The 16,680-nt window shown below is 32.3% G+C and overlaps 1 protein-coding gene across 2 annotated transcripts; it reads left to right on the forward strand.

The window, feature by feature from the left end:
- The first annotated feature begins 2,858 nt into the window (after positions 1 to 2,858).
- LOC112711771 (type IV inositol polyphosphate 5-phosphatase 7) lies at positions 2,859 to 8,182 on the forward strand. 2 transcript variants are annotated; one of them, XM_025764485.3, is made up of 13 exons: positions 2,859 to 3,890; positions 4,020 to 4,107; positions 4,459 to 4,542; positions 4,650 to 4,734; positions 4,833 to 4,937; positions 5,028 to 5,790; positions 5,880 to 6,073; positions 6,206 to 6,314; positions 6,408 to 6,556; positions 6,672 to 6,940; positions 7,402 to 7,498; positions 7,621 to 7,803; positions 7,908 to 8,182. In XM_025764485.3, exons 1-10 carry the CDS (start codon positions 3,861 to 3,863, stop codon positions 6,892 to 6,894), a joined length of 1,830 nt encoding a protein of 609 aa, XP_025620270.1. In that variant the 5' UTR covers positions 2,859 to 3,860; the 3' UTR covers positions 6,895 to 6,940; positions 7,402 to 7,498; positions 7,621 to 7,803; positions 7,908 to 8,182. The 2 variants fall into 2 exon arrangements, with proteins under 2 accessions (XP_025620270.1, XP_025620267.1); XM_025764482.3 differs by having other exon boundaries at positions 2,860 to 3,890; positions 4,456 to 4,542.
- The last annotated feature ends 8,498 nt before the right edge of the window (positions 8,183 to 16,680 follow it).

Genomic DNA, 16,680 nt, shown 5'->3' on the forward strand with positions numbered 1-16,680 from the left:
ATCCACTCGGTGATAATGTCTTTGGGAAAATTCATAAGGCCAAAAATGAGTTCCAAATGTCCTTCTAGTTTGTGCTTTGATCCTACTAGCTTCAACTATATGTTTGTGCTTTTATTTATATCACATTTTTTATACAATTTCTTCCCCTGGATTTGATTAGACACATTTTGATCGATTTGTTTCCACCATACTTGCACCAACCTATTGGGAAAAAAAAGAATTGGGGAAATAATTCAAACTCATTAGTGATGGAGAGAGCCTTGTAAAGCCTTTGACCCCCTATTACCCGTTCCATTTTTATTATTTATTTGTCTTTTTATTAAAGTTTCATTTTAAAGGTATACAACTAAATTTGCTTTGCTAGCTAGTATATATATATATATATATATATATATATATATATATATATATATATATATATATATATATATATATGTTTTCTTTAGTAATATTATTCATACATCAAATATTTTTAACTCCTGTCTAAAAAAATTATTATTAATTAATTGTGTAATAAATTATATTTTTAATTAACAAAATAGAAAGGACGTGTATTAGTATTAAAAAAGACTAATATTAAAATGATATCTACTATAAAAGTGTACGGACAGTAAATTGTATTTCCTTTGGCATGAAAGTGTTAGGAAAAAAAAAAAAGAAGAAGGTGACAATATATTCTATTTCTTTCTGGATTGGGACCTGGTTGGCAATGATGGCAGTTAATACTTATTAGTTATTACTAAGCAGACACCGCTTAGTGGAGGCTTATATATATGAAGCTGCTAGTGCTAAGTGTGTTTCTTCTTTTGAAGGGTGGACTTGCATTGTTTGATATGAAATGCAAATTGCTTTCATTTTTTATTTTTGGTGATATATATAATAATGAATAATACGACTCAAATGGCCGTATTGCGCCGTCAACTCCCTTTTAATCGGAAATATGTAATTGGACCAATAAATTAATTATGAAAAAATATACACAGACAATGAGAATATTAAATAATATAAATAATATATATGTTAGATGTTCATCTTAATAGGTATGCAGATAATTATGTTAATTATTTTTAATTGGATGGTTATTTCTTTTGATTCGATTTATTCATGCACAGTTAACAATGATTGGATGTTCAATTCAGTAAGTGTGCAGATAATTATTTTGATGTTAAGGTTTAAAAAGTAATTTAGGATAGAATATTTTTTACTTTATTGAGTCAATTCTAAAACCCATTGTTCATATTGTTTACAAAAATTATTATCTACTTAATAAGACCATTAATTATTTAGTTAAGGACTGAATTGAAGGAGGCCGGTGGGGTTATATAGCCTCAACCACAAAAATAGCTCTCATAAAAATATAAAAGTTTTTCTTTTTAAAATTTATCGTGATACCATTCATCCTAAAAATTTAAAAATAAGAGAAAATAAATAGACAATATAGATGATTATATATTTAATATTCTCTTCAAGTAAGAACATTTTTTTAGATTTATTTGATTTTTGCATGAGTTCATCAAGAATCGAACTCTAAATTTTTCGAACATAAAATTCTGATACCATTTTATAATACAACTTCTCCCAAAAATTTAAGTCGATACGATAAGGGTTTCATAATAAAATTTTATACGGTATGATTCTTAAATAAAATAAAACAAATTTTGGGTTAGTTTCGTAATTTTACCAATATTTTAATTAAATTTTTTTTGTTTAAAAATTTATAATTAAATTTTATTATTTTTTTTTCAAACGAAACACACTAATTCTAGAATATTGGTTTTTAAAATATTTTATAATTTATCTTACGCTAAATACCAAAGTAAGTATTTAAAAAATTATACTTTTAACAAAAATTAATTAAAAAGAACTTGATTAAAAACTTTTACCTAACATAAAAATTTAATTATAAATTTTTAAAATATTAAAAACTAAAAATTTAATAAAATTATAAAAACGGAATAATTAAACTAATAAAATAAGATAGGGAATTATAAACTATAAAACCCTGAGGATCAGACGGAAAAAACAAGTATGATGATAGAGAAAAAGTTAGGTATGGCTGTATGGTCAAAGGGAGAGTTCAAAGCTTGAAACTTGAAAGCCAAAGGCAAAAGGAAATTCTGTTTGGTAATGTGGTACACTTATTACTATTTAGAGACCTATGGAAAATGCACAACGAATTCAAAGGAAGCATGGGCGGCGCATCACAATATTAACCAAAAAAAAATGAAAAAAGAAAAATTATTAATTTTTTATCATCCCTAGTAGTAAAGGAAGCTCTTAATGGTGTAATGCATATATAAATTTTAGCCTAAAGCCTAAAGTCTAAAACTATACTGATATAATCATCAGAAGATAGCATTCATAAAAAATCCCATAGCACAAGTTGGAGTAGACATAGCTGGTAAGTTCTAAGAGCTAAAAAGAAAAAAGTAACCCTCAATGAACAATACCAACACCACAAAATTGGGTAATCTGCCATTATTTTCAAAGACATAGTTTGAGGTTATGTCAGTGATAAAACACCTATCACCAATTCACCATTACCAATTTATAGAAGCAAACATCATATTCATCACATTGGTCCATATATAAAATGTTACATTTTCATAAGATGGCAAATTGTAAGAAACAGCTATATAAAATTTTAAACTTTGAATGTGTCATATTCACATCTCTATCCCTACTCTGTTATGAAACACTGCATGTTATTCTAAAATCTATTGTTTTGTTATATGAATTAATACTCAATTGTGTCATAATCCATGCACTGCAGCATTATAGTAAGTAATAGTAAATAGTATATACTTATCTTTAAACATTCATTGTGCTATAAAATAATAAAACAATATAAGATTATGAAAACTAATAGCTTTATCTTTTAGGTGCTTTTGCTTTAGTAGGAAGACCAAAAAAACTGGAAGGAATGCAGCTCTATGATGCTGCTAGATCTCCCTCTTCACTTTGCTGACCAAGGGCAGGCTTTGTTCAGCTCCATAAAGCCAAAAACTCGCTGCCCGTTGCCCGCTCTTCCTTCCTTCCTTCCATGTTGGCCTTGTCTAATTTCTTGAGCCATGCTTGTCACTTATAAAAAACAATAAAGTGTGATTATTTAATTTACTAATAATAATAATTATAAAGTTCTTGTATGCTCTCTCTTTTTACTGCGCTTTATTCTGTTCAAATTCGATGCTTTGTTTGCAGAGAACGAGGTGCTTTGGTTTCCAAGAGAGAGAAACAAAGAAACACTACAACACTTGAAGCTTTGCTTTCTCTCTCTCTCTCTCTCTCTCTCTCTTTGCTGCATTGTATTGTTCTACCACCTCAGAATCTCTTCTCACTTCCACGCATTAAAGTGTTGTCTCTCTCTGTCTCTCTCTCTAGTAATTGGTGGCGCTTTCTCCTTTCTGTCATATTTATTGGAGTGTGCTTCCATGTTCTTACACTTTTCTTATTGGAGTCTGCTTCCATGTTCTTACACTTTTCTTAGTGTGGCAAGAGCAACATAGCACCTAAAGACAGAACCCAGGGGGAAAAATTGAGGCATTTTGTTGTATCTTGCTGAGTTTCACTTCTTGTTGATCTTAGTTTTGTTCTGTTTGGATAGGGGGTGCTCTGGAGTTTATAAACTGGGATACAAATGAGTTTTGTATTGTGTCTAAGTCAAGAAAGAGAAGGGGAAATAGAAGAAAGGGTGGATTTTGGAGAAGCGGTTTTCAAAGCAATGATCTTTTACTCTTTGAAGCTCTGAAGAGAGCTTTTTTGGGGTGGGGGTGGGGGTGTTGGGTTATAACTTATAATTCTCTTCTGAGGAGAAATATCATAGTGTGCTTGAGGAGCTGTATGAAGTAGAAGTTGCAAAAATGAGAGATGACAATTCAAAGAAAACCAAGGTTTTTTTTTTTTCTTTTTTCCATTCTCTTCTATGTTGTAGAGATGAATACTTTGATGTGTGTTGTTGATTGCAATCTCTGCAAGTTGTTAACTGCTTTTGTTTCTGTCTTTTTGTTGGTTTGATGAAGCTCTCATGGTCAAAGAAAATGGTTAGAAAGTTCTTCAATATCAAATGCAGAACTGATGATACACTATCAGGTGCTGTTGCCTATGGAGGTGGGTATGCTTTGATTTGTCTTCTTCAAAATTCACTTTCTATAAGAGGTTCCATTTTTAACAAATTTGGGAAGCAACAAGCATAGGAATAGGACTTAGCTTCTAGTTGGTTGCCGGAGAAACCAAGGGAATTTAACAAATAACACAAACTGCGAATGGAAATTGAAGCCTAGGGTCTTTCATCAACTTCTGTCTCATTTGTTGTTTTTTAATCTAAGAAAATTAAGCTAAAACCATATATACAAAACTATATAGTATATACTCACCAATTGTGCTTCGTACTACAGTTTTCTATATATTTTGTTTCTCTATGTACATGAACTTGAAGCATTAGCATTGCTATTAAAGCAGGAGGTAACGTAGAATACAGAAGCAGGAGTAGCAGGAGTAGCTTCTCTGAGAGAGAACCATGCACTATCAAAAAGAGCAAAACAGGTACTGAATTTCATGATGCCTCTCCTTGGAAATCTTGATGTTTAAAGAACATTTACATCTACATGACAAGTATCTAATGTTTAAACCTCCTCACTACAAATGAACAGAGAAGTTTAGCAGGAGTGCAGATCAGGTTAGGCGAGGAAGAATGAATCTTGATCATCCTCGAATTATTGATGTTCAGAACCATAGGTATATTTCCTTTTCCTCTTGTGATTTTACTGTTTCTTACCAAAAAAATACTGGTTTGTTCATATTTTCTCTGGTGCTTTTCTCTTCTTTGTGAGCAGCATTTTTGTTGCTACATGGAATGTTGCTGGAAGATCACCACCGAGTAATTTGAATTTGGATGATTGGCTTCATTCCTCACCACCAGCAGATATATATGTTCTAGGGTAGGAATTCTGACTTGGTTCTTGTCAACTTAGTCTTTGATCAACCTTTGTTCTAACTGTTACCAATGACATGTTTTTACCCTCTTTCAGATTTCAAGAGATAGTTCCCTTGAATGCTGGTAATATCTTAGGGGCTGAGGACAATGGCCCTGCCAAAAAATGGTTGGCTCTCATCAGAAAGAGTTTAAACAACCTTCCTGGCACTAGTGGAAGCAGTGGATGTTATACACCTTCTCCCATTCCTCAGCCAATTGCAGAGCTAAATGCTGATTTTGAGGGATCAGCTAGGCAGAAGAATTCATCTTTCTTCCATAGGCGATCGTTCCAGACAACTTCTACTAGTTATGGAATTGACAATGATCCCTCACTTGCTCAACCACGACTAGATCGAAGGTATAGTGTCTGCGATCGTGTAATGTTCGGCCACAGGCCGAGTGACTACTCAAGGCCAAGTGACTACTCTAGGCCAAGTGACTTTTCAAGGCCAAGCGACTACTCAAGGCCAAGTGACTTTGATCCCAGTTTTAGATGGGGTTATAGGCCTAGTGACTATTCAAGGGCAAGTGACTACTCAAGACCAAGTGACTATTCAAGATGGGGTTCATCTGATGATGATAATGCCATTGGAGATTCACCAAGTACAGTTCTATTTTCGCCAATGTCTTATGCCGGACCTGCCTCTAATGAGGATGGATATGGCATGCCGGGGCGTTCGAGGTACTGCCTTGTAGCAAGTAAGCAAATGGTGGGAATATACCTTACCATATGGGTAAGAAGTGAATTGAAAGATCATGTGCAAAACATGAAAGTATCATGTGTTGGCAGAGGTTTGATGGGCTATCTTGGAAATAAGGTGAATGTTATGTCAGTCATATAGTTCTAATTTTTATTTTTCATAATAAATTGGATTTAATGAGAGAGTTATTTTGATTGTATCTACAGGGATCCATCTCAATCAGCATGTCACTGCATGAAACAAGCTTTTGCTTTATCTGTAGCCATTTAACCTCTGGACAGAAAGAGGGAGATGAACTAAGAAGAAATTTGGATGTGATGGAGATTTTAAAAAAGACAAGGTTTCCGCGTGTTAATGGTGTGGACAATGAGAAGTCGCCACAAACAATCCTTGAGCATGAGTAAGAATCTGTTTGTCTTTGTCTTTGTCTCTTGCAGTTGCTAATTCTGTTTTCTGAAAATCATTTTCCTTTGTCTCCTTTCCATTTAACATAATTTCTTTTCATGAACTAACTTAAAATTCATTAATGTAGTCGAATAATATGGCTCGGAGATTTGAATTATCGAATCGCCCTCAATTACCGATCTGCTAAGGCACTTGTTGAGATGCAAAACTGGAGAGCATTATTAGAGAATGATCAGGTATGTATGTTTAACCATTTAAATAGCTCTAGGTTCATTTTTAGTGCTATGTGACAAAGCATAATGAGCCTTAATTATTGACATTCCTTGCAGTTGAGAATAGAACAGAAAAGAGGCCGTGTATTTGTGGGATGGAATGAAGGGAAGATATATTTTCCCCCAACATACAAGTATTCAACTAATTCAGATAGATATGCAGGAGATGATATGCATCCAAAGGAGAAAAGGAGAACACCTGCATGGTAAGTACTTACTACTCAATATGAAGAAAGTAGAAATGAAGCATAGGGTGTGTTTCATAGTTGTTGACATAGTTTTGTTAAATTTGTTATGCTTATATAAGTATTTTTCTTATAGGTGTGACAGAATCTTGTGGTTTGGAGAAGGTCTTCATCAATTATCTTACGTCCGCGGGGAATCAAGATTTTCGGATCACAGGCCTGTCTATGGCATATTCATGGCTGAGGTTGAGTCAACTCATGGCAGACTGAAGAAAACTATGAGTTGTTCTCGTTCCAGAATTGAGGTGGAAGAACTTCTGCCATATTCAGGCGGATACACTGAGCTGAACTTTTTCTAAAGAGGAATGGAATGGCTGGATGTGAAACATGTCCATCCACATTCAAGTACTTTCTCTATCCCTTCTGCCATTCTCACTATTATGCTTGTAAAATAGTGGAAATTTATGCCGCTGAATGCTTTGGTTTTTTGTTTCTTTTTCCAACCTCATGCACATAGATACAAACAGAAAAACATAAAAACAAAAATTATCTGCAGGGCTCTATGCAAACAAGGGGACCCTGAACATTTTTTATATTTAGACCAAAAGTACAAGATTCTAAAATTATCAATGATTATATGGAGCTGAACATAATAGAGGTGATACTGCAATAAAAACATAAGAGCCTAAAGAATATGCTAATATGTTCTTAGCCACTAGGTGTTTCTTGCTTCACTAGATATACAAATTGATTTCAATCTTTATTGCTTTGAAGTCCTTTTGTTCTTTTCTTATTGTCGTTGAAGTTATTCTTTTCCCCCTGAATTAGAAATCTCACATAACTTACATACCCTTATTACTGTTCAGAAATTGGTCCCCATTGCCAAGAGGGACTCACTTTGAAGAAATTCAATTCATGGATGGAGGGTGATAAGGACAACCCATTTCCCACATACCGAAAAAGGTTAGTTTTCTTCTCTTTCTTGCTTCTTTTTGTGCTGCTTTTGGTCTCAGCTTCTTTGTCTAATTTTAACCTTTACTTTATCTTTTTTAGTTTGATAATCTGTATTCTTGCTTGGTCTACAGTCATGCCTTGCCTATCACATGATCAGAAGTTCAGAACAGTAGTACATCCTCGTCATCATCATCAACATCATCATCTTGTTACACCAACTTCAGCACTGTGCATAATTTGATTTTAAAAACACTTAGCTTTCTTACCAGTCTCTCAGCCCTGTACAACCATTCAGAATCACGCACAATCATTAGGTACTATGTTTTAGTTAGTACTTATTAATACTTGTCACACTTTTTTATGAATTAACAACAATATAATAAACTCTTACTCATGATCAACTTCTCTCTTTTGGCAGGACATGGAAGAAGACGATTTTTTTATTCAAGATTCTTTAATTGTTTTTGGCAAACATTTAATGTAGGTGAAAGATCGTCAGTAATAATCATTTGGGCACTAACTGTTTTCTTTTTTTCATTTTTCATTGTTTTTAAAATGCAAAGAGAATGAGAGTTTTGATTTGATGTATAGTGAATTAGTGATTGCCACAGTATGTAAGAAGGAAAAAAAACAGAAAGAAGAAAAAGAATTTTTAATTCATGAGAGAATTCCAAAGCCTCTCTTGCTTGGTTCTGTTTCCTCTTCTCTTTTCTTTTCAGCAATGTTCATAAATTTACTGTTAAAGGTAGCTTGGCATCAACTAGTATTCTGAGTTTCAACTCTGATGAGGAGACAACAATATTTTAGTATTTTTAAACAGATTAAAGAAGCTCAAGACAGGGTTTGCAGGTTTGGCAGAAAATATTGGAGGCTCTTCCAATCCAAGATGCTATTTACATGTTGCATGCCTGTGTCAATTGCTGTTTACTTTTGACTAAGTTTCAACTTTAGACACTTTACCTTTATTACCTTGTGCGTCTAGGTTGGATCACCAACAAAAGTTGAGCACAAGAATGTTGTAGATAACGACTAATACGGCCAAATCACAAATTTGGATAATAGTGTCATTAAAATACTCATTAATGGGGTTCCTAACTAAATCTAAAATTTCGTGTCAGAGTCGTTCCTTTATGAGAGATCTCAATGGCTCAACAACCTCTTTGTCAATGTGGCTGTTACATAGCCACTTCACAAACACCACTAAATGTAAGAAAAGATCATGATTCATGACCCAAGAAGAAAAGAAAACAAATCTAAATGAAGATATATTATAAAGACATGGTTGGAAGACTTTGGAATAATATCTATTGCTGTATATGTCAGTAGTCACTATGCCTTGCCCAAAAAAATAAGAGCTGCATGCGAGGAGGGTAAATATGCTCTACAATAATTACTATTTGAACATCATTGTTTGATTTTTATTTTAGAAAAAGTAATTTATTTTCACACGAGAGAAATGATAATTGCATAAGGATAGTTTTTGCAGACTTGAGCTGAGTGCATGATCCTCTTTCCACTATGGGATCAGTAGAAAGTCAGATTGTGCTGTCTTCTGCAACTAGAATCATTGGTCATCAATTTTTACCTACAATCATTTTCAACACAAATTGGACATCGTCTTTTCTTTGTTTTTTGTTTCCTTTACACTATGGTCCTCTGAATAAGTAATGGTTTGATAAAAGGTGAAAAGAAAATGGGGTTTGAAAATCTTTTTTTCTTTTTCAATAAAAATTCGGTTAGTGGAAGTGATTAGCATTAAGCTAAATGTAATTGAAAGTAATTGATATCCAGAATGTGAAGGGGTTGTCACCATCAGAGTGCCATCTCTTGCCTTGTGTCTTTGTAATTGTAACTGGTCCCTGAGCCTGAATTGGCCTTCCAAATGGGGAACCGCTTCAAAGGAACTCATCTTTGGTGTCCTGATAGAGATTTTGCAAAAGAAAAAAAAAATCACACTTAACATTACTCACATAAAATTGTCTTTACGTAAAAGTAATAGTTGAAAACTATTAGAGGATAATTTAGTCAAACTTGTCTGTTCTCACCTAAAGACAGCATTTTTTCTGCAAAATACTTGTTAGTTGCAACAGTCTAATAATACAGATAAGCAAGGAAGGGTGGTGTGCTGACACAATAGCATTAGCATTTGGCAGTTATTATTCATAATGGCGGGGAATATTCCATTCTGAAATGATTGTTTATAAACTCAACTCTCAGAATTGTTTGCATTATGCCTAACAAAACCACAAAGCTAGCAGAGGGTTCAAATATCATCATGCCAACTTTTACCAGTGGACACTTCCATTTTCTTCCAAGTAAAAAGGAGAGCTTCAATTGGCTTGAACAACTCATGGAACTTGCAGCTTTTTTATATATATATATATATAAAACCTTTTGACATTGAAATGATCCGTTTTGTTTTCTTTTATAACAAAATGTAACTGATTCTGCTAAAATTCGACCACTTTAGCTTTTGATGAAAGACCATGTCATATCATTTTCGTGATTAGTTTCGATTGTTAAGGGCAGAATATGTATGAACACTTAAACTAAAACAGTGCTAGTGCCAGTTTCTGTTCGGAGGGAGAGAGGAATTGGGATTTAGGGTTTTAGACTCTTAAATCTTACGGGCGCAACGGTGCGTTTCATGGTGGCACATGATTCAAGGCCCATGTTAGGTGCTTATAAACTTTGTATTAAAACGGGCCTTAGCCCAAGATACTTTATACACTAAAGATCATTAATTAAGCAAGCCCAAAATCGGATCTTTAGATGATACCCTCGCCAAAAAGAAAAAATAATCTCTGACCTCTTGAGTAAATATGAAGAGAATATGTCATTTGAACTATAACTCATTAACAAAAAAAAACTTTTGATGATACCATTTGACTACTTTATACTTGAAAAATCATATATAACAAGATATTTTAGGGACAGTAATAACATTTTTTTGCTAGAAAATTTTATGTTCATTAATTATTGGAGATTCAACTATCTTATGAGTACTAAAAATATTATTTATATACTAAAATTAATTAGTATGTATTCTTATGAAAATACATCTATAATTTAGTTTATTTTAATAATTTTAATATACATTTAACATAATTATATTAGTATCAGTAAAAAAAAATCTTATTAGTAATATTTGTTTTTGGTTTATAGTAGTATTCTGACACAAATTAGGTATATAAATCCATTATAAAGGCAAAACAAGCTAAGATCAATTTTTTCTTCATCCACTATAAGATCAATAAATATTTTAACACATAAGTAACTGTCTTCAAGCTTAATATGTGTAATAGTTACTTGTAAAAAATAAATAAAAAATTGATCGAAACCACACAAATTACATACAGTTTAAACCACGAAACCAAGGTAAGAATCAATTTTCATTTTCTTTCACTTTGAATTGGATATATTGGTGCAGTTATTGTGGAAGATTTGGTTGGAATTGTTGGTAGGAGAGAGTAGATGAAAAGTGTAGAAAGATCGAGTAAAACTTGGGGTTTGCTATTGTTAGAGGAGACATGATGTCCTATATATATAGCTAGCTAGGGTTCATTATTTCAGGGTCACACTGTACACTACTATGCTTGAAAAACTCGTCTAAAGCTTGAGGTGTTGGATGTGAAGCAAAATCAATAGTTCATAGGTGTCATCATTCGCATGTTAAAATCCACCCTACGTTACATATATAACTACTGCATTGCATGCTGCTCAATAATTCAAATAGTAATGTTTTTTAAAAAATTAGAAAAATCTAGTAGTACCAGAAATTTCAAAAAATTAAAATGATGTAACATATAAGTGATGATGAAACGATGATCCAAGCTAATTATATAAGATTGAATGAAGAGACATAAGCTTGTTTTACGTGTTTTACACAACATCATAATGTTTAAAAAGCAATTATATAACATGGACTAGTGTTTGATAATTTCATATATTAGTAAAGTGAAAAAGGAGAGCATAAAAATGACGCAATCCTGGGAGCCTAAGTAGTAGCTTACGCACTTTTCTGTTGATTACCATTATCTCTCTGGGTCTGACTCTCTCAAGGTTATCATCATGACCGTGGTCTATTTTCAAAGCAATTATTCTCTCTCTCTCTTTCATTCATTCAATGCTGCTTTTTGCAGTGTTACTTCAATCAGTTTTCTTGACAAATTCATGAATACTTTGCAACAGCTTGCTTCTGTTCAAACCTAGCCATGATTCTTCTTTCATGTAATTGTAATTAAGCTGTGGCCATTTTGTGGCAAATGCAACCTTGCCTTCTTCATTCCCCTTCTCTGTTTTATGCATACATATTCCAATCATTCTCCTCTGATGAGTCCTGTACTACTTAGTATGTTATTTGTGTCCCTTTGCCACTTGTCAAACACTCCAACATCACTATCTTTAATTCATCTCTCTTTCTTTTCTTCTTCTTAGTCCTTCACATAGCAAAAATAAACACATGTTCTATTTCATGCTTTCTGCCTCATACCTTTCCATTCCTGAATTTTCCATTTTCATAAATTGGGTAATCTTTTTGTTCTTTGCTTCCTAACTTCATTCTCTTTTTGTATCAGTCACTATCCCCATGTCTCAACTTCACTCAACCTTTATTTGCCTGATGATGATTGAGGAAGAAAACTAGAAAGAAAAGAAAAAACCATCATACATTCCTACTAAGAAAACTTCAGACTAAGATTTAATATATCTTCATCTATATATTTTGCTACTTTTCAGTGTAAAGAGATCATGAATTTTGTGGTAGCACCAAGCTGAACAAATTATTTTCACTTTAATCAGGTGAGAATATAATATGATTAAACTTAATTAGTTATCTAATTCTAGTCTTGTTCATCATTTTCACTTTTACCTGCTTTGCTTTATCTTATATATGTTGTCTAAAACTTTAGTGACTGGTGGTGACTGGTGTGATCTGAGTTTGGAACTGGAAGAATTATTGAATCTGATCTTCTCTTCTTGGTAAGCCACATCTAAAATCTTTCATCACTGACCCTATAGAATGCTATGCTATCTATATCTCTTTGAATACTGATAGACCCTTTTTAAGGGCTTAATCTTCTTTAAATGTTGAAACCTCAAACCTTTATAAACCATGAAGATATTAATATGTTTCTCTCTTCTTATATTTTTGCAAACAAGCAACTCTACTCTTCTTTAGATTATAAATGAGATTTTATATATAAATCATAATAAATGTAAACAAGAGCTACAATCATAAAGAAAATACCTAATACATACCAAAATGAGAATTTCTAAAACTTAAATGCAGATAATAATTCTCTCTAGGGAGTTTAAAACACCCATTTAACTCTGGTCAAACAGTTAAAATCTATCTAATACCATCTATATATTGAAAGTTTAAGCAAAATTTTAAAAACAAAAAGAGCAAAAAAGTGATATTAGATTGAATGAAGTGACATGACTAACTTGTATATATCCATCCAACAGAAAATTCTGCCGAAACCAAAACCACACATAGATCAAAAGAGCAAATAATCAAATATGTATCCTTATTATATTGCTGATTGTTTAATTTTCTCTTTGAAATAAACATGAAAAGCTAGAACAAATCATCAAATCAAACTTTATGCACAGCATATGAAATCTATCTACTGAAAAATTAATGATATATGTATTTTGAAATCAACAAGTAGTGCATGCATAAATACATGTTCTATCAAACATCATTTTTTTTCTATATTAAATTATAGAGTCAATAAAAAGATGTTCATGATGATGCCTATGCCACTGTGCAGTGGTGCTGCTTTAATTTATTGATCCGTCCTTTTGATCTGATATCCACGTTGCATTACATATTCCATATGATGATTAGTTTCTTGTTAGGAGATGTGATTAATTACTGTACTCCAACAGCTATATTCCCAAGTATACTGAGCTATAACTTATGCATGTTCATATACGTTACGTTGATTTGAGATTAATTAACAATTTAACATATATTCACAAAAATTAAATATAGCTAAGTAGTAAGTACCTTCAATTTTCTATGACTATGTGCCCTCCTACACTATGACTAGTCCTATATTTCTAGAACACCTGATAATCTTTCTATATTAATATTTTTGTCGTTATATTGAATTTATGTTATTTGAGACATACATCAACTTATGGAGATAGATATATGTTTTTTAAACACTTGCTAATTTTCCATTAATATAACATTGTTTTGAAACATCATGGTTGGCCTGGAGCACCCTTAAAAGGCCTATGCCAATAGAAAATAGTAGTAGCCCTGCCTAGTGAAATTAAAGGAGCTCTTCTTTTGTTTTTGTTTTTCTGCATAAAGAAAGAAAATTGAGTATGATCCACTATAATTTTTTTTAATTTTTTTTTGCACTTTTTCTAGTGATAAAATTCACTGAATGCACCTATTTTATTTCAACTACCCTGTTCTAAGATCACAATTTTAGTCAAATGCTTCTATGGTAACTTACCCACATGAAAAGTGTTCTATTTGATAAGGTAAGGATAACAATAATGTTAGATATTAGACAAATCTATATGAAATAATAATAACTGAAATTTTTGTTCATTATTTATAAAGATTATATACTATTTTCAGCCCAGAACCTTTTTTTTCCTTAATTTTAAGCACTTATGGAAAATATATTCATTGTAGGAAGTTATCGGTGGTTGAAATTTGCCCAAAAGTCATAACAAGAGAGTAATCAAATAATAAATGGTGTCATATATAATAGAATGTACGTAAATGGTTAATTAACAAAAGGTCAACAGAGTTGGCTATGATTACTTGATTAATTAACTTTTTTTTTTTCATTCTGACTTGTGTTGACACTTGACAAGAATGGTTATGCAATGATATTCACACATATATAAAACCGGTTATGGTTGACGAAATCTGATGAAGGAACCATGACAATGATTTCATAGGATCTTCACTGTAGTTGAATAAAGTTGGAATTACAAGTTACATATAAATATACAACTAATTAATAAGCAGGAGTTAATAGCTCTATTTGGAGGTTGGCTAGAAAGCAGGGTTATAATGAATGCAATGTGAGCATGCATGGGGTTGTGCCAAGCTAAGGTTGGCGGCCATGGTCCCTTTTTCTGATATTAAATACACACTATATATTACAAGCTAGGCAAGTAGCTAGCTCTAGTCTTTTTCCTTATTCATAGCAGTACTAGTAACACTCAACTATTATATTAGACATGTCATTTTTATGCAAGCTAAGTGGGATTGATTATTGCTTGTTTAAAACCAAGTATATGTATTGTCGGCATGATATTTTCTTTCTTGTTATTCTAATTGGGCAGACATTATGGATTAACTATGATAGCATCTAATTAACCCTTTTTTGTATGTGTAATCCAAGGGAGTTGTAATATGAAATTAAAGAAGAAACATAAGATGAAACATTTAGACCGTGACAGTACATGGTTGCATTGGCTTAAGAAAGCAATGGATGGGGTTGGCAAAATTGAACCACTCCATCTCTGTCTGCCCTATTTGGACTCCCTTACTTATTACTTGACTGTCTTACGGGGACAAACTGTAAGACGAATTTATAGAATTTATTTCAGGTTCAGTACCAATGGTGGGTTCTACATATTCATAGTGAAAAAAGTTTATAATATAAATCAAGATTTATTAACTAAATTGTGGTGGTGGAGGATGCGTGGTTATGGAACGGACCAATGGAATCTGTGTGGGGTTGTTGATAAGGAAACGAGAGAATTTTTGTTTGAGAAATGGAGGATGGTTAGGAATATGAATAAAGGGTTGAATTCCAAGGCCAGTTCTGGCAAAAGTATTAGATATGTAAGAATAGTATTAGGAATACATTATTATTGTGGTACTATGGTACGGAATATTGTTGTTGATAAAAGATGGAAGTAGAGTAGAGAGTAGGCACACTTGTTGATAGGGAGCACGAAGAAGAAGGGCCCCGTTCTGTGGAAGTGATGGTTATATAAGGAAAGAAGCCATTTTGTTGCAAATTAAGAGGACTACTCAGTCAAACTCTGCGAATTCAACCACGGGTTCTCTTCTATTCTGTCCTTAGTCCTAACCATTCACTGTTATATGCATTTATAACACTCATTTCTCTTCCCTGTCAACACCTTTCATCAACTTCATAAACCCTTTTCTACTTTACAATAAAATCCATAACTAGCTCTTTTTCTTCACAATTATTTTATCTCATCAAATTATCAATTTACAATTCAATATACCTAATAACAAAAATAATAAATACATATTGTTAAACCTGCCAATTGTTAATCTAAAAATAATTTTAGTGAATTATTTTAAAGAATATTTAGAAATAAATATAAATGTTACTTACCTTCACATGAAAATAGGTAAAAATAAAAACCCTTTACGTTTAACTATGTAATTTATTTTAATTATATTTAATATAAATAAATGTTACCTTATTAACTAAGAAATAAAAAAGTTGGCTAAATTAAAACATAATACTTATACTGTGTTTCACGGTTAAGCTTTTCTGCTCTAACTTTCACACATGCATAAATAATGGGAGGAAATTAAAAAGCTGCCTTATCCAAGAGAGAATGCTTATTATAGGCCTTTATGTTTTGCTATTAATCATAATTAATTTCTCAGAATATTTATAAATAAAGTTTGAAAACAATTTTTAACTACTGAGTAACGAGTAATTTTATGTTTCTAGGTCATATAAAGAATTATATATATTTAACAACCTATAAAAAAAAATTCATTTTCTGTTATTTCTTTCTTATTATCTGAAAAAAAAATTGTCTTTTCAGTTGGACTGTAAATCAGTCAGGTAGCATATGCATATGCATTAGATGTATAAGATTAATGACTTTGAGTCTTTAACCAATGAGAACCCAGTCCAAAGATATATATACAAGAGATCTGAGATCCCCTTTATGATGAGCCAAATGTGTGGCCTGGAACCCCTGATTTTATGAGTAGTGGTGATAGATAGTGATAAAAAGTTTTGGAAAGAAAATAATGTTGAATTCTGTTATTGTGGCCGTTGGATTCTGGTGTAGCGGTTACAGGAAATGGTAGCAACCAACCTTGCTGGTGATTAAGACATCAACTAGGAGCCCTACACCATCAACCGGCAGAGAAAAACAAGCACATGTTTATGGTTAGTTAGGGTTTTTTATATATACTAGCCGCTCAATGT

This window comes from Arachis hypogaea, chromosome 9, assembly GCF_003086295.3.
Source record: "Arachis hypogaea cultivar Tifrunner chromosome 9, arahy.Tifrunner.gnm2.J5K5, whole genome shotgun sequence".
NCBI classification, from domain to species: domain Eukaryota; kingdom Viridiplantae; phylum Streptophyta; class Magnoliopsida; order Fabales; family Fabaceae; genus Arachis; species Arachis hypogaea.

Coding starts and splice junctions, on each gene's coding strand:
- LOC112711771 (XM_025764482.3), top strand. CDS start 3,861: ATGAGAGATGACAATTCAAAGAAAACCAAG. Junction 4,735..4,832: donor ATTGATGTTCAGAACCATAG/GTATATTTCCTT, acceptor CTTTGTGAGCAG/CATTTTTGTTGCTACATGGA. Junction 4,938..5,027: donor GCAGATATATATGTTCTAGG/GTAGGAATTCTG, acceptor ACCCTCTTTCAG/ATTTCAAGAGATAGTTCCCT.